General features: G+C 34.3%; 1 protein-coding gene across 1 annotated transcript; it reads right to left on the bottom strand.

Moving 5' to 3' along the window:
- Positions 1–23,033: 23,033 nt before the first annotated feature.
- Positions 23,034–24,064, bottom strand: LOC107877537 (flower-specific defensin). Its single transcript, XM_016724202.2, has 2 exons — positions 23,861–24,064; positions 23,034–23,486 (listed from the first exon to the last, which is right to left on the bottom strand). Exons 1-2 carry the CDS (start codon positions 23,922–23,924, stop codon positions 23,230–23,232), a joined length of 321 nt encoding a protein of 106 aa, XP_016579688.2. The 5' UTR covers positions 23,925–24,064; the 3' UTR covers positions 23,034–23,229.
- Between the last annotated feature and the right edge of the window lie 364 nt (positions 24,065–24,428).

Raw genomic sequence — 24,428 nt, 5'->3', positions numbered from 1 at the left:
TCACTTTGTAGCGCTTGTCATTTTATTTTCTACATGATGATTTATATGTGTTAATCATTTTATTTTCGACTGTGTTAGTTTTTTTAGAGCCTCGTCCGAGATATTAAACCCTCCAAATGGGTAATTCTTCCGTTCTACCAAACTGACAGGCACCACTTTTTCTTCATATTTAGAAGCAGTTGATGGACTATCAACTGTGATATTATGCTCTTCGACAGTAGCTTCTACTGTGACATCCACCTGGAAAGCCAGAATTATCAATGCTAAGTAGAGATATACAATAGATTCTCCATCTGTTGCAACAGATAAGTATTATGTTGTATTAGATGGATTATCTGTTGGGACAAATTCTAACAGGTAAATTAGAGTAGTACAATAATTTCAACTAGATGACCCATCTATTGCAACATAACACTCTATTTGTTGAGACAAATAGTAAATCTGATGCAATAGGTTAGACAACAGTTGGAACAGAGGTATATATCTGTTTGATAATTTTCAGCAGATGTATCATTTGTTGAAACAGATATGTACCTATTTATTTTTTGGAACAGATGATGTACATTCACCTTCTTCAGCTCATGCTGCTCTCCTGTGGCCCTTGCACCCTGAACATTAGTGCAAGACAAAGACAAACACATTGCAATCTTTCTTTTTTTTATGATTGATGATGAATTGGAAGTGTCTTTTCTTCTCCTCTTAGCCGCCTTGATCTCTAGTGGAATGTTTCGATATCAAATCCTCTTTGATGGAATGACACTCCTCTTAGATGCCATTTTCTTTATTGAAGTAGTTAGTGCATTAATAGCATTAATCACTATATCGTGTTTCGCCTTGCAGTCTTGACATTTTCATGAAGAACATTCGCTAGATGCGGTAAAATCTAGAGAAAAATATGTACAACCATTATGATCATAATCATAATGGCTTGTTGTTTCAAAAACTCTAAGAGAAGAATCATTATCCCCACCCTCCAAAATTATTTTTCTTGTGATGGTTGTTGCTTCAAACAATTCTATTTTTATTCCATCAATGACCTTAGGGTCCGATAAAGTTTGCACAGATCGTAAAGTAAAAAAATGGCATATTCAACTCTCGATTTGTCACAACAAGCCACAGATGGACAATCTAAAATAAATCGGTACATATATTAAGAATGATGATGAAATTATTTAATCATTAAGTAAAATAAAAATTTGATTAGAATTGGACTTACTGCTTCCTTGGGGGGATTGAAAAGATCAAGAAATTTTACATTTTTATCGATTTTAGGTGACAACTATCTCAGAATTCTTGCATAGGAAACTTCTTCCTGGTAGTTCACTTGTTGTCTCAAAAGGAATGCCTTCAAATGCCCAAGCCTGTAACATAATGCCAATAAATAAAAAGCATTATTGAATAAAAAAAATGATGAATTATATCATGATAAAAGAAATATTTACCATGAAGGCCCATGGAAAGTGATATAAGTTGACTGTTTTTGGCATTAATGGAGTCAACAAATATTCAAAAATCATTTTGAATCTTTCATAACCTCAAGGATAGCTGTTAAATGCCTCAAGATCCTCGAAGAGATTTATTAAACCGAGGCTTATGTTGTTGTTAACGTCTCCGCCCAAAGAACATTATGTACAAACCAAACCAAGCGCAATTATTGTTTGTGCTTCTTTGAAAGTCCTTTATCTTTCAATGCTTCTATCATATTTTTGCTTTTGAAGCTTGGACCAACAATGGACACCAGGTCATCCTGATTACTCGACTTGCGTTTTCATTTTTTGGGTGTGTAGGGTGCTTTTTTTTGGGTCAGAGTAGGAATAGCTTAAGAAGGAGAAGGAGGATAACATTTCAAACTGGTAACTATGGAAAACTCCTTCCAACCATTGTCCTCTGGAAAATCAAGATATTTCCCAAAGCAGCTTTCCCTGAAATAAGAATACAATTTTTGTTGCAACATATAACCGACCTGTTGCAACAGATGAGTAATCCGTGGGAACCATAAAAACAGCACTAATATATTGTACCTGGTATTTTATCTGATCCAACATATAACAGACCCATTGCAACGGATGAGTAATCTGTTGGAAACTATAAAAATAGATCCCTAATTTGTTGCACTAGGTATGTTATCTATTGCAACATATAACCGACATGTTGCATTGGAAATAATAAAAACGGGTCACTAATCTATTACACCAGGTATGTTATCTGCTGTAACATATAACCGACCTTTGCAATGGATGATTAAACCGTTGGAAAGAATAAAAACAGTCACTAATATATTGCAAAATGAAGAGTAAACTGTTGGAAAGAATAAAAATAGATCACTAATCAGTTATCTGTTGGATCTATATTGTTTAGATTTCTTCCAAACAGAAGAGTCGTCTATCGAAACAGATGAATAATCTGTTAGATTGTTCGCCTATTGCATCAAATTTTCATAGTTGCATCAGATTTTCACCTGTTGCATCAGATGTTTCATCTGTTACATCAGTTGTTTCATCTGTTGCAATACCATTTTTATTAAGACAAACAACAAATCAACCTAGTAACACCAACACACACACTAAGAACATCAACTGTGACCAAAAATCACAAACAAATTCAAATCAAAAGTACGACAACAAGAAGAAGAAATGCTAGAAATTAGGATTTTATTCACTGCACATTTCAATGCTAGAAGAGTAGTTGGATCCAAAGTTCCTCTATTTCTTCATAATTTTTTACTTGTGAAAAAAAGAAATGGAATGAGGAAGAACTCAAAGTTGTTATCACTGGAGAAGTCTTCACGTTGATTGACGGTTGAAAGTCGAAAAGGAACTCGCTCGACTATTTGTTGTCAGAGATTGAAGGTAGAAATTTTGCAGAACTGTTGGTTGGGACAGAGTTGAGAGAAGCTGGAGAGAGAGAGTGGTTGATTTGGATTGAAGAGGGGTGTGGATTGGGTTGATTTGTATTTTTGAAAAGAAAAGAAAGTTTTAAAAATATTAATCAAGTCCACAATTAAGTTAATCAATTTTCCTAATGATTGACCCTTTAAGTTGGTCAATGTCATCAATCTGTCATTCAAGACTTAAAAGACACCTTTCCTTCAATTTTCTCAAGAGACTATGACTCGTTCCATTTACTTCATGGCATTTCTTGTCTTGGCAATGACACTCTTTGTTGCCTATGGTTTGTTTTTATCTTTTATTCCTCTAAAACCTCAAAAAAAAAAATACAATGTGTAGTGTTTCTCTAATATTTTTAAGTCAAAGAATGGGGATAGGATCTCTAGGTCTATTATGAAATCATAATAAAAACATGTAACTAAATAGACAACGAACCTTTTAAAAAATAAACAAAGAGACTTAAAAATATATAGTATTTGCATTAACCATTATTGTTGATTCTTTCGAAGAATTTATTTGTTTGATAAATCACAACATACATTTTCAAATATGGTCTTCTCTTTTATAGTCTAGTGGCTAATTAATCTTGATGAAACGTGTATATGTATTATTAGAAGTAATACTTGATCTTTAGGAACAGTGAGTTGATTCACACATTAAAGTTGTTTGTATATATTTGGTTCAATTATGTGTCTTTCTTTTCTAATATTTGTAACAACTCATGATTGATTGTAGGGGTGCAAGGTCAGAACATTTGCAAAACACCAAGTAAGTATTTCCCAGGATTATGTTGGATCGACTCTTCATGTAGAAAAGTTTGTATCAAAAAGGACCACTTTCAAGATGGTCATTGTAGAAAACTCCAAAGGAAGTGCCTAGCTATGTGTATTCGACAATATTCCTAATGATGCTGGAACTATTTTGGTTTAGGATGCTAAAACTATGGAAGCAGAATTGCTTGAAGAAGAGTTTCTCAAGGAGTAATTAAGTTTGATTATGAATTTTGTGTCACAAAAAATTAAATGAAGTGTTGCCTTTCTTAAATGGGTAACTTATAATGTTGTGTTCTTAATAGTATCCATTTGACACATTAAATAAGTTGTGACACATCAATCCTATATATCTTGTATTAAGTTTGTGTGTGTTTTAATGAAAAAAAACCGTCTACGATCTGTATGTGTGAAATTTATACTATGTTAATTTGATCAATTTTTGTCACGAATCATTACAAGCAAAGATGTTTAGTTCTAAATGAAATAAAGGGTGATCCGAAGTAGGAGATAAACTTCAAATGCGACTGAAATAGACAAAATACTATGAAGTAAGGCCTAATTAATTAAAGATCACTATTTGAATGTTGACATTGCTTAGGATTAATTAAACTACTAACATTAAAATTCAATAGCAGATTTCGCGACCCGTATACTTTTTCATATGTCAATTCACCTCTCTGGCTAATAATTATGAATTAAGGATTTTACAAAGTGTCTTATTTACCTCTCCAGTTAACCTTCACGGGTCAAGGATTCTCATTCACCTCTCCAGCTAATGTTCGTAGATCAAGGGTTTTAAGAGTGTTTTTTAATGGTATCAATTTTCATGAATATGAATGAATAAGATGAGGGTGTATGATAACCAAGTCAATATGATGATAATGAATCAATTCAATAATGGTACAAATAAAATCAAATATCCTCAACATGATAATAGTCCATGATATGAGTCACCTCAATTGTCACAATCTGACACTACCCCTAGTCGTAACACAGTGTTTGGAACCACAAATGATCCCAAACTAACCCATGAACTAGCATACCGCTTGTGAAACTAATTTAAATTGTATATGAAAATTATATTTGTTGAGAGGAAGCATAATCATGAGAAAATCTGAATAAATATAATACTGTAAAAGTTTACAATACAATAAATCTGAAGAAGGGACTTGAATTACGTGTAATGAATTTGTCTGACTATCTATGAATCCTCTACTATACTAACTATAGGTGGCTGGGACATGCCTCCAACTACCACAAATCAATACAAAAGAATAATAACAATATAGTACATGAACTACAACTGACTAGAGTTCCCAAAATAAGAGAACTTATCACCTGCTAGCTGAATGCTGAGAACTGTCTGACCCTGGAATATGGACTACATCTGGTACATACATCATGAAGGAATTTAGCCACAAATGCATATATGTGGTCAATACTTTGGAATATACTGAGTATATAGGGACATGCATTAAATCATGAAAATATTTAAAACATGCTTTAAAACTGAGGATATAAGTTATTTGCTGGAACATGCAATTAAAACATAGCTGTATGTGAAAATTAGTAAGTCATAGTGAGATTTATAAGTCATGAGCTGAAAATAATTCTGTAAGCTGGTGTAACACCCCGTATTTTTTAAGCTAGAAATCGAACCGTTGTTCCTACGAGTGTAAGCTCTAATAGAAATGATTTCCAAGTATGCATAAATGTAATTATCTTTATGATCGTGTTTGAAGTGCTTTCGAGGTTAAAAATATTCATAGGAATCACTTAGAGCTAAGTTGAGCTAAGAGCCTTTGATTCAGCTAAATCTTTGTATTCGATTCTACAAGGGTCTCCTATGAATGTGTTTAACTTTTGAATCACATCAAATGTTGTATATCAAGACCCACCAAATTATATTTAATCGAGTTAGCTTATGAACGATACCAATTTCACCTTAATCCGATACTTGATTAAAAAGTTATGGCATTTTTCGTGAGAGGCAGTAAGCCAATGCGATTAGGACACAGCGCGCTAGTCTCTTGATGCGATAAGTGACACAATGTGTTGCTTTCCCAAAGTAATATCGGACGGGAACCAGAGCATTTTCACATGTTGTTTTAACTTCTTAAGCATCTACGGGCACTTTGGTCTTATTCCCTTACCCAAATCCATCCATAACACCAAATTTCGGCCCTCAAGGAGCATTAGTTGCCTCTTTGTTCAATTTTTTATCAAAATAAAAATTTAACTACCTCACAAGAACAAGATTCAACTCTTCTTCCCCAAATATCAAGAATACAAACTCTAAGTTCAAGATTTTCAAGACGAGAGTCAAGATTAGGGTTCCAATCTTCAAACTAAACAACACAAGATACGTGGGGATATCCTAATCTCATGGGCATGTGTTCTTATGTATTGTAACAAAATTTAAAGTCACTCAAGTATGTTTATGGAATGAGTTGGGATTTCGTTTTAAAAGAGCATACTTTGTTGAAACAATTTGCAAACAACATTGAAGGATCATAGGTTTTCCTTCTTTACAATTTTGATTGATGATTTTGTACATATGGTCCTTGAACTTGAATGATAGTTTTGAATATAAATTGCGAACCTTTTTATCCTATAATGACCTTGTGCACTTGATATGAGATAAATTATAAATTATTGAGAGCATGATTTAAGAGCCCTCTTTTGATCATTAGAATTATGTTTAATAAATATTGGAGCTAGTTTATAAATAAAGTTTTGATAACCAATATTCATGTGTTGAATGAACTAAATTTTTTGATGGTCATTTAAATGATTTGAATGAGAAGTGTTGTGGAATAGTGTGATGTAAAAGACTTGCAAGTCAGGGTATGACAATACCCCATTGTGAATCACCCTTGACAGAATATGAAAAGAATATTTTGTGAGCATGATGCATGCTTTCATATAAGAGGCTAAAACTTGTCTTATAGAGAGTTAGATGATTACCCGAAGAAAGCACAAGTTGAAAGACTTTATGCTGGAAGTCGTGATTTGCCGACATGAAATTATGGTACCCTGCTTGGTGATCTTATGTACCTTGTTTCACGTCATCCCAATTTGGAACTATGGTTAGGAGCCCTACTTTGTGATATTTTGCACTACCATGTTGATTTTGATTGAGGATTATGGCACCCTGCTTTGTGATCTTGTGTGCCGTCTTACTGATACTCCAATTCTGGTGAAAAATAAAGATTGGGGGATTAGACATCAAGTCTAGGGTGGATTCCATATAGACTGTGGAATTACAGATTGTATGGTGTACCATCTAGCTTAGAAGTAAAACTAAAAAGTAGAGTCATGGTTCCAGAAAGATATTTTGAAAGTTATCAGATCATGCCTATGTGTTTTCAATAATTTTAAGAGGACATTGTTTTTATAAAATCCTCTCACCCATGTTTTATGAAAAATGTATTTTTGTTTTTGGACTATTCTGCGTACCAGTACATTTGTATTGACCCTTATATTTTAGGATCTGAGGCTCAGTCCCAGGGTTCCGCTAAGCAGTAGATCAATTTGTCAGAAGTTTGTAGTTGGTGAGCCTCCCTTATTTCGGAAGGCCTAGTTATGGACATTTTCATTTGGTTTTAGTTCATGGTCCAACTGGGGGCCTAATTGTCCCAGCTTCAGACAGAAGTTGTTTTCATATTGTTAGAGGTTTTGTAGACTGGTGTCATGTGTCTTAAATATTTATTCACTTATATTCTCATTGTTTAGTTGAAAAAAAATGACCATATTTCCATTTTATTATCTTACTACATTTCTTTATAGTGTATAAATGGTGTACATGATTGCCAGATTGAAAAAGGGCACTCGGGCCTTCATGGTCCGGGATGCTAATCATAGATAGGGCCTCGATTTGGGTCATGAAAAACTTGGTATCAGAGCATGGTTCATGGTCTCAGGGTGTCTGCAATCGCATTGGGTATAATCCTATTTATGGGTGTGTAGCGCACCACACTTATAAGGAGAAAGCTACTACGCATTTAGAAATGTTTTACTTTTATTTATGTTCTAGATAATGCCATTGTGTTGTCCATTTGGAAGTTATCCAGATTCCTTCTTTGCTCTGATTTTATTAACTTATTAACTATGTCTCATTGTTGGATCGATTCAAGTCCAGAATCTTAGAGTCTAAATAAGGTGGTCCCTTCTAATTGAGTCATGAAAGATTATAAAATTGCTCAAGGACTTGATAGGAGTACCTAAGTGCTTTAAAGTTTATTGATTTAAGCTTATACCCCTATCTACATAAATCGTGTATTTGAGCTTGAGAGTATGGAGTGTATTCAGTCCCCTTTTATAAAACCCTTGTTACAAATGTCATGCTTAAGGGTAATGATATATGGCAGAGTGTTGGAACATTATTTCCACCCGAATAGTAGTATGTGATAAAGTGTCATAACCTATGAGCTGTAAGATGTTCCAAAAGTTAGTGATATGAAGTCACAAGCTTAGAAGTCGGAATGAGGATGACTCTTATGTAAAGGAGCTAGTTTTGTTGTATAACCATTGATTGATGGATGGGTTCCCATTTATAGTGATAGACTGATGGGGTAAAATATTTGTAGATTGTACAATAGTCTATGGAGGAAGTGTTTGGCTATGATTATTATCTATTCAAACTAGGGGAGGAGCCTAGAGTGGATATTCATGATGGTTACAGAAATCCCTTATAGGCTGTGAATGAAAACGGTTAGATTAGCCAATAAGTTATAAGTATAGACTCATTGATGTATATCGAATTCAGAGGTAGTTGTGATGTTTGAATGGATAAGTAACTATGATGTGAGAAAGTGGAATATGTTGATAAGATCGTAATGGGTTATAATATACGATTAAGATAGATTATCCCCATTACGTGACTTTACCCCCCTTGATTGTTTTTTATCTATTCATTGTAAATTAGTAATACATGTGAGAAGGTATGTAGTAGATTTTGAGGTGTAGTAGTAATGTCATGGAGAGGATGAACTTATGAGCCATAGTTAAGTGAAATATGAGACTTAGGTTGATACTTGTAGTCAATTGATTAGTATATTATATGGCGTGCTCCATATGATTGGTGTTGTTAGAAAATAGACTTGAACTTTATATGTGGAGTATAGGGGTGAGAGTAGTAGTTTGACATTGATAATGCATGTTTTTTGGGAATAAATTAATTGGTTTGGTGTAATGTTTGAAATAGCCTAGGTTGGCAGCTTGCGGAATAAGGAAGTGGATAATTGTGATATGTATTTAGACATGAGGAATAGTGTTAAAAATGACAAATTACGGTTGAGTCATTAAGTGGATAAGGGCGTAATTATGTAAGAATAAGTTGTCCCCCGGTAGCATATTGTTAGATAAGGTTTTATGTATATGAGTGTCATGTACACCCAGTCTATGTCCGCAAGTTTCTTAGTGTGGAGAAGTCTAGGGAGTTGTTATATGGTGTTACGTAGAGTTGAATCGAGGAAATATAGGTAGGCAATACGCGCCTTTGGTATAGTTTTACAAATTTTGTTAAGTTGTAAGTTATGTGATTAGAGGTGTAATGTTAAGTAATCTAAGGAGTTAAAGATGAAGTGTTAAGTGTTTAGAATCATGGATGTCTATGCTCATGATAATGTTAGTCGTAAGTCGATGACTTTGAGGGTTAGAGAAAGCTATGATTAGTGTCCTTGAAACGGGATGTCCTAGAAGGAAATTAGTGTGTTTTTATTAAAATTGTTGTGGAGAGTTATGGTTATAGATTGGATAAGGGGATATGTCCACAAGTCTAGGATTGTGACTTTGATCAAAGGGGGAGATGGTGAATTAAAGTAGTTCTCAAATTTTCTTAGTGTGGCAAGTTCTGGGGAGGAGTCATAATAAACCTATTCCTACTCAAGCATACTCCTCCTACTTCAATTTAGGAGATTATTCTGCTAACATCTTACGTCATGTGTTCAAGTCATGCCTATGCCTATGGTTCAAGTTCTCTATGGACTAATGTTCATGATTTGACCTCAAAACTAGAAGCAGTAATGTCTCTCAGTAATTCAGTCTTTCATGTATTCAAGCTCTATGTTATGATGCTCACGACCCATAAAGAAATCCATGTATTATATCATACTTGGTTCTAAGGTAACTATGCTTTTTATATGTTATCAATTCATTCTATGTCGAGATTAGACAAAGTGATAAAAATTCATGCAAACTCATGGAAAATTTTAGTTCCTTAAATGAGGAGAAATCGCTTCAAGTGGCAATCTTTGTCTTAATTGTTAACTACATAAATTCCGGCTTCATACTATACAACTCATGATATTTGCACCAATGCTTTCTCACTGTGCTCTGTCCTACGAACTCATGTTGTATTGTATTTCTACCGAATGACTCTCTACTTATGATCTAGACACTTGATATAGGAAGTACTTCGTGATGGTATCATATCTTCACTTCATGTCCTACCTTGAGTAGATCAACAGATATGAGTTATAATTGAGTAGTGTTTCTCCTATTCATAATGCTTGTGCTCGGGTATCTTAATGAACCTCCATATGTTAGTATGATGGTGGTTGTGGAAGCGTAGTAATGTGTTAGGTAGGAGAGAAAATGTTCTTGAAGGTAAAAATTATTTTTTATGAGATTTTTTGAGCTAAGGTTATAGAAGAAGGTGGTTAGAATTTTGCAGCTTAAGACCCACCAAATTGTAGAAAATTGAGTTAGCTTTCCAACGATACTAATTTCTCCTTAATCAGATATCTGAGTAAAACATTATGGTATTTTTCATGAGAGGTAGTAAGCCAACGCGATTGGGACGCGGCGCGCCGGTCTCTCAACGAGATAAGAGATGCAATGTGTTTCTCTTCCAACGTGATATCTGACGCGACCCAGAGCTTTTTCACATGTAGGTTCAACTTCTGAAGGGTTTAGGGGCACTTTGGTCATATTCCCTAACCCAAATTCGTCCATAAAACCAAATTTCAGCCCCCAAGGAGCATTAGTTGCCTCTTTGTTCAATTTTCTCTCAAAATAAAACCCTAACCACCTCCCAAGAAAGGGATCCAACACTTCTTCCCAAAGATCAAGAATCAAATCTCTAAGTTCAAGATTTTCAAGAAGAGAGTCAATATTAGGGTTCTAATCTTCAAACTAAACAACACAAGGTATGTAGGGCTGTAGTAATCTTATGGGCATGCATTTTTATGAATTGTTATAAACTATAAAGTTACTTAAGTAAGTATATGAAGTGAGTTGGGATTTCATTTTAAAAGATCATACATTGTTGAAACAATTTGCAAACAACATCGAAGGATCATGGATTTTCCTTTTCTACATTTTTGATTGATGATTTTATACATATGGAACTTGAACTTGAATGATGGTTTTGAATATAAATGCGAACCCTTTTATCCTATAATGACGTTGTGCACTTGATATGAGATGAATTGTAAATTGTTGAGAGCATGATTTAAGAGCTCTCTTTTGATCATACGAATTATGTTTAATAAATGTTGTGGCTAGTTTATAAATAAAGTTTTGATAACCAATATTCATGTGTTGAATGAACTGAATTTGTTTGATGGTCATTTAAATGATTTGAATGAGAAGGGTTGTGGAATAGTGTGATGTAAAAGACTTGAAAGTCGGGGTATGACGATACCCCATTGTGAATCGCAATGGAGAGAATATGAAAATAATATTTTGTGAGCATGATGCATGTTTACATATAAGAGGCTAAAACTAGGCTTATAGACAGTTAGATGGTTACCCGAAGAAAGCACAAGTTGAAAGATTCTATGCTGGAAACCGTGATTTGTCGACACGGAATTATGGTACCCTGCTTTGTAATCTTATGTACCTTGTTTCATTTTGTCCCAATTTGGGACTATGGTTAGGATCCCTACTTTGTGATCTTGTGCACTACCATGACATATTGATTTTGATTGGGGATTATGGCACCCTGCTTTGTGATCTTGCGTGCCCTCTTAATGATACTCCAATCCGGGCAGCAAACTTGGATTGGGGTCTTGGACACTGAGTCTAGGGTGGATTTCATATAAACCGTGGAATTAGAGATTGTAGGGTGTATCTTCTAGCTTAAAAGTAAAAATAAAAAGTTGAGTCATGGTTCTAGAAAGATATTTTGAATGTTATCAGATCATGCCTATGTGTTTTCAACCCTTTTAAGAGAACATTGTTTTTATGAAATTCTCTCACCTATGTTGTTTGAAAAAAGTATTTTTGATTTTGGATTGTTCTCCGTACCAGCACATCTGTAATGACCCTTATATTTTAGGATCTGTGGCTTAGTCCCGGGGTTCCGCTAAGCAGTAGATCAGTTTGTTAGAAGTTTACAGTTTATGAGCCTTCCTTATTTCAGAAGGCCTCGTTATGGAAATTGTCCTTTTGTTTTTGTTCATGGTCCAACTGGGGGCCTTATCCCAGTTTCAGACAGAAATTGTTTTCATGTTGTTAGAGGTTTTGCAGACTCGTGTCATGTGTCTTGAATATTTATGAACTTATATTCGCCTTGTTTAATTGAAGTAAAAGAATGACCATGTTTCTATTTTGTTATCTTTCTGTATTTTATTATAGTGTATGAATGGTGTACATGATTTCCAGATTGAAAAGGGGTTCTTGGGCCTTTAAGGTTCAGGATACTCATCGAAGCCAGGGCCTTGGTTTGGGTCGTGACAGCTCGAAAGTGGTAAAACATGAATACTGTATTTAAATCTCATATAAAGCTGAATAAGCTGTAAAACTGAACTGAGAATATGTATGGATGCTGAGCATGAAAACATAACATGTAAGATAAATGCAAGACTAAGTAAGGCTTGTATTGAAATAGTTTGTAAAATTGAATACCAAATAACTGAAAATCTGATTACTTGGTCAAGCAAACCTGAACTGATATAGAGTGAATACTGACTGAAACTGTGGGAGCTATCATGTAACCGATATCGGGGTCTAACTTTTATCCCCAGTTGAAAGGGTGTTAGTACCTTGCCATGGGTACTAACACATGACTGATGATGTGGATCCACAAGGCTGATATCCGGAAGGACTAGGGAGTCGGTCCTAAACTGGAGGGTAACCCCTAAGAGAGTGTCAGTCCTAAACTGGCTAGTGACATCTCATAATCCTACGCTGACTACGTAGTTCTGGAACTTAGGGACTGCTACAAAGGACTCAGTCCTAACTAATGGGTGATCGCCCATCCTTAGGTTAGCTTGGTCCTAAATCCTACTCCCAACTGAACTGACATTGGTATTAATATTAGTTTAACATGGTCTGATACTGTAATGATGAGTTCTCAACATGAACATAATCTTCTGAATGTAGTAATAAAATTATGGTCCGATTGACTTGTAACTTGAAAATAAAGACATGTATAAACAGATAGGTATCAGGTGTTCATAACCCTCCTGCACTAAATGATCACAAAAATACAATAAAAACGCCTAAAATAGTGGTATAATACCATAGTTCAAAGACCCAAAACATAAGACATTTCAATAAATTAGTGAGAAACATGAATTTGAACCTGGGAATGTGTTAAACTTGAGAGGAAAATATATTTACATGGTTTAATTCATAACTTGATGATTTAGCATGGAATCAATTGAACAAGACATGAGTAATTGAAATTTAAAACATGAAATAACCTAATTTACATGGAAAACATATTGACATGCTTTGAATTCAAATTTCTAAGAAGACATGGATTAAATTCATGTTTTAAATAGATAATTTCACAAAAGAATATTAAAAATCCATAATTGAACAAAAAAGGGATTTTGGGACTCAATGGGTGGAAGAAACCCATTGATGAATACCTCCTCATACCTCAATTAGATGTCTTCTTGAAGAAAGCTTGAAATTGGAACTTGAATTCTTGAATTCTTGGGGAAGAAAGCTTGAATTTCTTGATCTTGAAAAAAGGGAAGGTTTTATGTAAGTGTTAACCAATGAAAAGTGGACAAATAATGCTCTTTTGGGGCTTTAATCAGTCACTTGGGTGTTTGGGGCAAGGGGAATGACGAAAATGCCGCTTGAGTTTTTACTTATGAATGCAGGAAATGTAGTCTCTATGTCATGGATGCTATCGTGGAGCCTAAGGTCCATGACGTAGAGCCATCATGGACCCTCACTGGTTCCTCACGAAAATGCTCATAAATTTTCTCTCGTGTGTCGGATTAAGGCGAAATTAGATGCGTTGGAAAGAGGAATCAATTATTTATAATTTGGTGGGTCTTGAGCTCTAAAATTACTCATATTCCAGAAGTTATATATATTCAAAGTTGACCCTTTTAGGATCGAATACCAAAAATTTGGCCGAATCAAAAGCTCTTAATTAACTCTACTTTGCTCTAAGTACTTCCTATGAATATTTTTTACCTCATAAGCACTCTTTATACTAGGCTAATGATCATGCCACTTATATTCGCAGGAGAATCATTAATTTTGAGTTAATACATGTAGGAACGACTATTTGAATTTTAGTCCGAAAATGCGGGGTGTTACATCGGCACCACTACAGTGAATAGTCATGTAGACATCAATCATATCATATCACATCACAAGAAAACCCCTTTCTCATGTATTACTATCATGATAAATGAAAATAATATTCAGAAAGACCTATAATATCATTCAAGTCCCTACACGGGCAACACAACAATAATAAATTTGAAATACTACTTCCTTGACTGAATTTCCTAACCCATAGCATGCTTTACAAAAACATTAACTACCCAACCTAGTGTGAAAAGTTAAATCATAACCTATCTCGAATATTTGAAAATTCAAGTCTAAGACTTCAACGTAGAGCCTTTCCTTCATGAACGTTCTCGACACAAGATTAAATAATAAAAAAACATAATCTAGGCATCAAAAAGAATCTGCTGATACCCACATTAGCTATATTTGAAATGGGTCAAAAATTAGTTCAAAAAATGAATTAAAAAATGAAAAGAGTAAAATCAGAATTTTATTTTAGAAATATATTCCCCAAACCAAAAAGAGTCTTCATCTGAAAACCATGCAAGAATGAGTTGAAATAGGTGTTCAAATTGATGAAAAAATTATTTTAAAAGTTTACTGAAAAAATTCTCAAATCTTGTTTGAAAATAAGATTTTTTAAATATAATAATGAGTTAATGAAAATAAGTGTTTGGATCTTATCCAAGCACAAATGATGAAGAAAACCTTAGATATCACCTATTTTTGAAGATCCCAAGTGCAAAAATGGTGAAATTGCAAAAATGGGGAAAATATATTGTTTTGTGTACAATACTTCGCGATAACTCAGTCCTGCAACTCGCAATCGTGATGATCAATATTGACGGACATTTAAAATATTTTATGAGTTGCTCTCACTTATGTTATATATATAAATATATTATTTGGATTGCTCTGTGTACCAGTACATCTGTATTGACCCCCTCCCTTTCAGGTTCTGAGGCTAAATCTAAGGGTCCCGATAAGCAGTAGACTTTCTCTAGACAGAAGTGCAGATTTTTGTGGTGAGCCTTTTCTATTTCAGAAGGTCTAGTTTACTTCAGTCATTTATCATTATGATGTTTTGGTCTACTAGAGGCCTTGTCCTAGTTTTCAGATAGTTGGGTTATGCATGTAATAGAGATTTCGCAGAATGAGTCAGATATAACTTAGATGTTTTGAATTGCAGTTTTCATTAAGATTTGAATTCAGATTTAATGACCATGATTCCATTTCATTATGTATTTTCGCATTATCTTTTTCATATGAGGATAATGTATGTAATTACAAGTTAGCAGGGCGTCGGGGCCTTCATGGTTTGGGATGATCATCATAGCTAGGGCCCCAGTTTGGATCGTGACAAACTTGGTATCAGACCACGGTTCATGGTCCCAGGGTGTCTGAGAAATCGCGTCAGGTAGAGTCTTGTTTATGGGTGTGTAGCGCGCCACACTTATAGGCAGGAGGCTACTAGGAGTTTAGGAATGTCTCTCTTTCTTCATGTTCTAGTTCATGATATGGAGTCAGAATGTCTCTTTTACATACTCTAATTCATGCTATGGTGTCGCCCATACGGAAGTAAATTCATCTCAATTCTTTCTGATTAAGCCATTTAAGAATTTAAAATTTGTGCAAAGACTTGAGAAGAGTTCGTTAGTTCTCTGAGGTGTATTGATTCTAGTGTGAACTTGGATTCTTATGAAATCGTGCTTTTCAACCTGCAGTATTAAGTTTATTCAATCCTTTTCAAAATTTATGTTGCAGACGTCATGCTTCAGGTGGAATGATATGTAGCAGAATGTTGGAACTATATTTCCACCCAAGTAGTAGTATAAGTTAAAGTGACGGTGTCATGACCTATTGGTAGTGATATTGGACCAAAAAGTTGGTGATGTGAAGTCGCAAGGTTAGAAATTAGAGTGAGCGTGACTTTTATGTAGATAAATATGTTTAGTTGAATAACTGATTTTTGAGAATGATTTACCATTTTATAGTGACTGACTAATGTAATAGCTAGTAGCATGTGTGGATTGTATGGTAATCTGTGGGGGAAGTGTTTGACTCAGATTTTTTTTATACTGGATAAGATGTGTATTCTTAGATTATTGAATGTTCTGTATCAAGTTTCTATCTCTTGTAATCTTGTTAACATTGTGTTGTTGAAACTGAAAGTCTAGTAGAGCAGTGTGGGGCCTATTTCAATTCACTTGCAACTTGTTGTTCTTGTGTTATTGGTAATGGGGTTTAGTGGCATAATGGCAAGAAAAGTGGTAAGGGCAATTTATTGAATATATGTATAGCCGGATCTTTTTGTATGAGATTGAGTTGGTAATAAAGTGATACGTCCTTGTGTGTTATTTTAGTAGAATTTTCTTGAAGTACGAAAAGAGTTGTTGATGGTGTTTGTTGTGCAAGAAGAGTATAGGTTATTGATGAAGGTACTTGGTGGATGAGTGTAGTTAATTTAGGCGTCCCTGAGATTGCAAGAGGGAGTTTCATTGAGACTTATAAAGTTATGGACTAAGTTTAGCTGTAGATAGTAATGGTGTGTAGAAGGAGGATATGTTAATGAATTGTGAATAGGGTAGGCCATATGATTATGATCGATTGTTGTTGTTATGGAGTTTTAGTGTGCTAGTGTTTCTTGATGTTTTATTTCATTTTTTTTTTCTTTTCAAGTGAGAATTGTATGTAAGGTTGGATTGTAAACCATGTTTAGCACTAGACATTAAGTTTGAACAGTTGATGACCATGAAGGTAGATGTGATGATTTCTTGGTTAATGATACTATTTAGAGGGAAGTGATCTAATAGGCTTGAACAGCATACGCAAGAGCTTAAGTTTATTTGACCCGTAGTGAAGTATGTTGTAGAAATATGCCCAAAGTGATATGTAGTTGCAGCATTTTCTAAGGTTATTGCATGTTGCATGTGGCTAGTTGTACCGTTAAGTTGCTAGATGGAGAAAGACTAGTTAGATGGTACATGGTGTTCTAAATGGCCAACTTAAGAAGTTTTGATTGATAGTGTTGAGCCTTTTTATATGATCTTGATTCTCATGGTAGAGAGATATAAGTTTGGAGTCGCGATATTGGTGGGCTATGACGGAAGTAGAATTAGTTCATCAAAGACTTCGTGATATCCATGTTAAGTGTTAGAATCTAAGTTAAATTTTTTGTAAGGTTGAGCTAATAGAAATAAGGGTTGAAGAGTTAGAGGGTGTGCACCCCGACTACGGGGATATTCATGAAAATTCGAAATTAGTAAGTGTTCAAGCATTATGTGATGACTATTGGGGCTATAGAAAGATAGGAGTGTGTCTCAGAAGGTAGTATTAGCAGTGGGTTTTTCCACTTTTAGGTGTAGTCTTTCGGGTTAAGTTCTATGACATACGTGTATTGTCCTTTTCCAGACCCCAGAGTGCAGTAAGTGTAGTTCAGTTTAGAGTCTAGTAAGAGGTCTCTCAAACTTAAGATGATGGCTTGAAGCTAAGGGGGAGATGATAAGATGAATAACCAAGTCAGGCTCTTAGATTGTAGTAGTGATGTCAGTATGACATGGAACATCAAAAAGTGAGGGTAAGACTCAACCCATTCTTACCGCGGTATTTTTCAGCTATCCCAATACCTACTCATGCGTTACGTTTCAGTTCCATGATCATAGTTCATGTTCATGCATATGATAGAGAATCATGTACTCTTCCAGTTCCAAAATAAGGAGTTCCAGTTCATTTTAGTAGTCGGAATCACATTCCATAAGTTATAAACTCCAAGTTGAGGTCAAGCAACACATGAATCAAGTACTCACACTTTATAGTGTGCTCGGTTTCCATAACTCATGCTGCACACCACATAATTGGCAAGATTCAGCTTATATCCAGGTATGCCCTCAACTCAGATCACTTTGATGAATCCATAATGTTGATTTGCTATTCCTCAGGCCTCAGTTAAGGGTCAAGTCTCGTATAATATCCTTCCATGTTTCAAGGTTTTATGTTCTAACCTTCAGTGACTCCTCCTTATGCAATGATAGTAGTGGTGAGTAAATGTTTCCTGTTGGTGAAATATCATTATATGCTTGTTTAGATAAGTCCATAAGTGTGAAGTATGATTGGGGCCAAATCTTTGATGCATGTGATGGTTATTTGAAATTTGTGTGTATATGTTCTTGAGGTAGCGCGTGGGAGTTGTATCGATAGTGGTTTAGAGAATACATGAAGCATTCATTTATGGGTGTTTGCTTTGAAGTTCATAGGTGGTTATAAAGATAGGATTGAATGACATGTTGGGATTTAAGTGGAGGAACGCAATATGCGCTAGTGAATCCATAGTAAGAGTTCAGAGTTGGTCATTGAAGTGGTAAGGCACGTTATGCTTAGGGTGTGATCTCTAAAAAGATATGGAAGATTGAATCAAATGATTATGATATTTAAGGGGAAATGTATAGTTGATGGAGTATTCGAGAAGTGTGCTAAGCTTGATAGTAAGAAGTTGCATTGCTTAAGGCCTTGTAATTCTGTCCTAGTTTACGAGTTATATGTCTATATTCCATGTTATAGTGTAGTGTCATTGTTGTGATTCCTTAGTTGGATGTCTTGTGTAACTCATGTCAGAGATTCTTTGCTCCTTTATTCTACTTGGACTTCTTTAGAAAGAGTGTTGAAAAGATACTCCAGTTAAGTATACTTGTCCAGTATAATCCAGTTTAACAATCTGCCAAACACGTTACTGTGGTTTTCTACCTTTTCACCCAGTCCTACTCTCCGAAGTCCAATGCGTATGACCATCCCAAAAGATAATCTATTCCATCCTTGTAAGTTGCGAACTCAGTTCAGTCCAAGCATCATGTTTCAGATTCAGTTATTTAGTCATGACTCAGTTCATAAGAGTTCATCGCATAATATCAAAATTTTTCAGCTATTTTAACTCAGACAGTGTAATACCTTTGTATGATCTAAATCTTGTTGCCTCATGATTCGTACTTACATAAGTTATCACTTCTCAATTCAATATGTATGATTTCATCATGAAAACTTCAAGGGAATCCTAAACTCTCAGCATGGATCAGCTCCTTAAAACATGTAAGGGCAAGTTAGCTCAGAATTCAGTTTCATGATAGAAGTTTCAATGTTTCAGCTTGGCTATATCCTTTCTTAGAAGACATATCATGTCCTCAGATGACAAAAAAATATATGAGACATCTAATGCACAAAACATGACTAACAATATTAAGTCAAGCCCCCACTCAGACATCATAATATAATATCCTCTCAATTAAAAGCAATATGTATATAAGCTCCTCCCCCCTCCCCCCAGGCATACGATCATAAATAATTACTCAAATCCATAATGAAGTTTGCATAAGTCTCACACGGGCATCACAAAATAAATAACAATCCGAAAAATAATAAATTATGGTCTACTCAAACCTAACTTGATTCATTAAGTCTCACCAACTATACAAGTATATTCATTCTCTAAGCATTCTCTAAACCTCAAATTCCATCAATAATGACGATAATAACATCATTACCCCTAAAAAGCACTAATCCACAATTATCTCAACAAAGTCCGCTAACACAATTCAAGCTCTAAAATGGCAATCCAACAACAATTATCTAAGAATCACTAGGTTATCTATCTACATTCTACTCTATGGACATTATCAATGATAATACTAACTAATAAAGTAAATAATCCAACTAGAATCTATCAAAGATTTTGATACCCACGGAGATGCTCTTCATTTCACCTAAGTGTGATCCCCGATGATCCTAAGCGATAAAAAAACAACAAATAAGTGTACAAATCATAAACACTTTGAAAAAAGTCAAGGTATATCTCAACTTGTCTTAAATGAAGAACCGCAAATCCAAAAGCAGTCCAAAGAAATCGAGAGCCCAACTCTCTCGAATTCACACCAACGTATCCAATATAGTTAAACATGTCATCTATAGTCAAAAGAAAGCTAATGATCTCTGTCTTAACCCTATTTAAGACGGATCCAAAATGAGTTCGAAAATAACAAAGGTAACACTAAAATTTTATTTAAGAATAGTATTCTCCATATCAAGAGGAGTCTATAGCTGAAACCCCAAATGGGCAGAAATTAGATCTCAAATTCAAGAAAAACCAATTTATTCTTTACCAGATAAAAATTCCCAAAATCTTAGTTTGAAATCGTGATTTTAAAAAGTTTTTGATGATATAATCAATGAAAATTTATGAGAATAATGTTTTGAAACTTACCCAAGCTCAAATGATGAAAAAATCTTCAAGAATCGGCTAAACTCGAAGCTCAAAGGTCCAAAAATAGAGAAAAAGTGTGAAAATGGATTTTTATATCAAACCTAGCTTTGGCCGGTTAAGTGGTCATCACTAAAATGATAGGTGACCGCTAAAGCAGTCTGGTCTACGTAGCTAGACCCGCTAAAGTGATTAAGTGACCGCTTTAGCAGTAGGCGGCGGGTCATGCATGACCGCTAAAGCGGTGCTCTTCTGCTTAAGCGGATACTGGTAAAGTGGTATTATGATCACTAAAGCGGCTATACCAGGAACTTTGCTAGGTTGCAAAGTAGTCGGTCGACCCCTCGACATTCGTTTGACATTTCGTGAATGCAAACAAACTATGCTACTAGGCTATTTTTGATATTCTGAACTTAATGACGATGTTTCAATTTTCAAAAAAAGATTTTTTTTCACTGAATTGATCCCCAAGATTGCTTTTTATTATTTTCCAAATGATGGACCAAATTACAAGATTAGGGTCTTGAACTCGAATCAACCGCACTACTGACCAAAATTCAATATTTCGAATCTGTTGGCGAAGTTCAAACTGTCACCCATCTCTTAGAACAATGAATGTTGATCGAAGTCAACTATATGACTTCTTAAATCTCTAAAAAAGTCACTAACTCACATAAAACGTTCTCGATCGCATCAAAAATCGGGCCCGCTATCTTCAAACTTCAAAATTAATATGTAGAAACTATGGAGAAGGACAAAATGATCAAAACACAGAAATTTCTAAATTCCAATACGAGGATCATTACAGGAATTGTGTCACCCATTCCTGCAATGATAAACACAGAAATATAATTATGAAAAGGGATAAAATGACCAAAACACGCCAAACGAATTTAAAAATATATGCTTAATATCATCCACAGTTTCTTCATAATTATCCAAATGGTCCCAAATATTTAACTTTATCTACTGCCAAATGACAAATCACATGCTAATAGTACTTGAATTTTTATTTTTGGACTTTCTATTTGATCTCTGATATTCAGTTTTAAGCTTATTTCAGTAGACGATGCTCTCAATAGAGTATTTTTATTCTCAGAAGTTTAAGTCGAAATAGTTGATTAAGACTTGGGATTTCAACCATTTATCACTTATGTTGGTGAAACATATTACTTGCTCCACCCTTCATTTCACCTTATTTAACATTATTTTACTTGGCAGGACCCAACCCGCTCCTTCGTGATCATGATCAAACCTCGTGATTGAATGCTAAAGGATTTTCCACTCTGCGGTAACAATAGGGGCATCGCGAACGCGAAGAAGGGACCAGGTGCACCAGTTGAAACATCTCAAGAAAAAATCTCTATGATAGACCCTTGAAAAGCGTTCAGAAGTCCTTGAACACAATTCAACTATGCTACTAGACCAAATTTGTCATTCTAAAATCAAAGAAATAGTTAGAATTTTCAATGCAGATGTTATTGTTGGAAGATGACCAAAGTTAACTTTGGGCCTTGATTTCCTACATCTCATTGAAACTCTCAAAATTACACCAAAAGCCTCGAAATCTGAACCAACTATTCTACTTATTCAAAATTGACGTTCCAACTGATGAATTTCCATGCAACACCCAAATCTCCGAATGATGACCAAAGTCAACCATAGCAACACCAAAACTATCCAAAATAAAAAATTTCTCTTAAAACCCAACCAAATACCTCCGGAATCATGTCACCCACTCCGACAGATTACTAACGCCAAAATACAATTTTGGAGAGGAATAAAATGCTCAAATCACATCAAATGAAATTAAAATATATGTTTAATGTCATCCACACTTGCTTCATAATTATCCAAATGGTCCAAAATATTTAACCTTATTTGTTGTCAAATGACATGAAGTGAAGTGACTATATCATAACATTCATATTCGTGCATAATTTTTGAAATTTGTGATCTTAAATATGTCATATCATTTGAACAGCTATAAAACCATCATATTGAGGGAATACAAAAATGTATTCTTTTTGCTAAATAAATTAAATTTTTTATTTCATCCAAATGGTCCTGACTTATTAATGTCATCCAAATGGTCCTACACGTACACTTAAAATTTGTGGCCAAATGGCAAAGTCACAGGCTATCAATAAGCACGTTTTTCTCGTTGATGAGCAAAAGTAGCAATCTTGTTTTGTATTTTCTCCGTCTGCATTTATATGACATAGTTTTATTAATAATCAGTATCAAAAAAAAAAGTTATACATTTGAATACTTTAAAATGATAATTTTACATAGAATGAAGTAATTTACAACCACATAAATATCTATTTTAAACCACAAACATCATTCAAAAGTCTTCCCATACATTTTGAACTCTATTTAAATTGTGAGTGGACTCCATAATCCTAATCTGAGTAATCTAACTAAATTTCACCTACTTGAATTCTTTTACGTATTTGTCAATAGATAAATTTTGATCTCAACTTGTTACTCTAATTTGTTGTTTAGATTGAAAGTCCTTATCCTTAGTAGTTTCTGGGTAATTAATTATCCTCAAGTCTCTCAAATTTGTTTATAATTTCTATCTTTGCTCGTAATGATTTGTGACAAAAATTGATTTGATAATGCATTTCATACTTATAAACCGTAAACGATCTCTTTTCATTAAAACACACACAAATTTAATACAAGATACATAAAGGAGTGATGTGTCACAACTTATTTAATGTGTCAAATGGCCACTATAGGCCAAGAACACCATATTGTAAGTTACGCTTTTAAGAAAGGCAACACTTTATTTAATTTTGTTTGACACTAAATCCATTATCAGACTTAGTTACGCCCTGAAAATCTCTTCTTCAAGCAATTGTGCTTCGTTAGTTTTAGCATCCTGAACCAAAATAGTTCCAGCATCATTAGGAATATTGTCAAATACACATATCTTAGTGCATAGGCAGTTCCTTTGGAGTTTGCTACAATGACCATCTTGAAATTTGTCCTTCTCGATACAAACTTTTCTACATGAAGAGTCGGTCCAGCATAATCCTGTGAAATATTTGCTTTTTGTTTTGCAAATGTTCTGACCTTGAACCCCTACAATCAATCATAAGTTGTTACAAATGTTAGAACAGGAAGACACATAATCGAACCAAATATATACAAACAACTTTAAAGTGTGAATCAACTCACTGTTCCTAAAGAAGTATTACTTCTAATACCACACAGAGGTATACACACGAGTTACATCAAGATTACTTAGCCAATAGACTATAAGTTCATAAAATGTATGTGGTGATTTATCAAACAAACAAATTCTTCGAAAGAAGAAACAAAAATGGTTAATGCAAACACTACTTTAAGTGTTTGTATCTTTATTATGATTTCATATAAATAGTCTTTGTGTATTTAGAGTAATATTACAAATTATATATTTTGAAGTTTTAGATGAATAAAAGGTGAAGACAAACCATAGGCAACAAAGAGTGTCATTGCCAAGAAAAGAAATGCCATGAAGTAAATGGAACGAGCCATAGTCACTTTGAATGACTAAAAAAGATTGCAAATTTTTTTTTTTTTAATAATAAGAAAGATTGCAGTTTTGAGTTGTGAATGAACACTAGAAAAATGGAGGTATTTATAGGCACTGAAATAAGAGTAAAACCAAAAAAGATAAAATTTAGTAGGGCCAATAAATATAAATACGTGGAAGCAATGGTTGTTGGCAAATTTAAATGCTTCTATATTGGAAAATCAAACTTTATTTTACTTTTTGATTTCATTTGATATCTGGTAATTGTTTTGGGGCTCAACTAATCTAGATTAGCATTGAAAATTCTTGAGTTGAAAAATAAATCGCTGCCTATTAATAAGTTACTTGTTTTTCAAAACTAAACCAAAATCTCTAAACTTAGAAATATTTATCACGATGCTCGTAGTCATCAACCATAATGATTGATGTAATGCTATCAATTCGATTTAATTCAATTTTACAAACTATTATAATTTTTTTTTGATCTTTTTAACAACCTTATCTAT

The sequence above is a fragment of the Capsicum annuum genome, unplaced genomic scaffold, assembly GCF_002878395.1.
Source record: "Capsicum annuum cultivar UCD-10X-F1 unplaced genomic scaffold, UCD10Xv1.1 ctg4207, whole genome shotgun sequence".
Taxonomy (NCBI): domain Eukaryota; kingdom Viridiplantae; phylum Streptophyta; class Magnoliopsida; order Solanales; family Solanaceae; genus Capsicum; species Capsicum annuum.
The sequence above is the reverse complement of the archived record's forward strand: the minus strand, read 5'-3'. Positions and strand labels throughout refer to the sequence as shown.

Coding starts and splice junctions, on each gene's coding strand:
- LOC107877537 (XM_016724202.2), bottom strand. CDS start 23,924: ATGGCTCGTTCCATTTACTTCATGGCATTTCTTTTCTTGGCAATGACA. Junction 23,487..23,860: donor GACACTCTTTGTTGCCTATG/GTTTGTCTTCAC, acceptor GATTGATTGTAG/GGGTTCAAGGTCAGAACATT.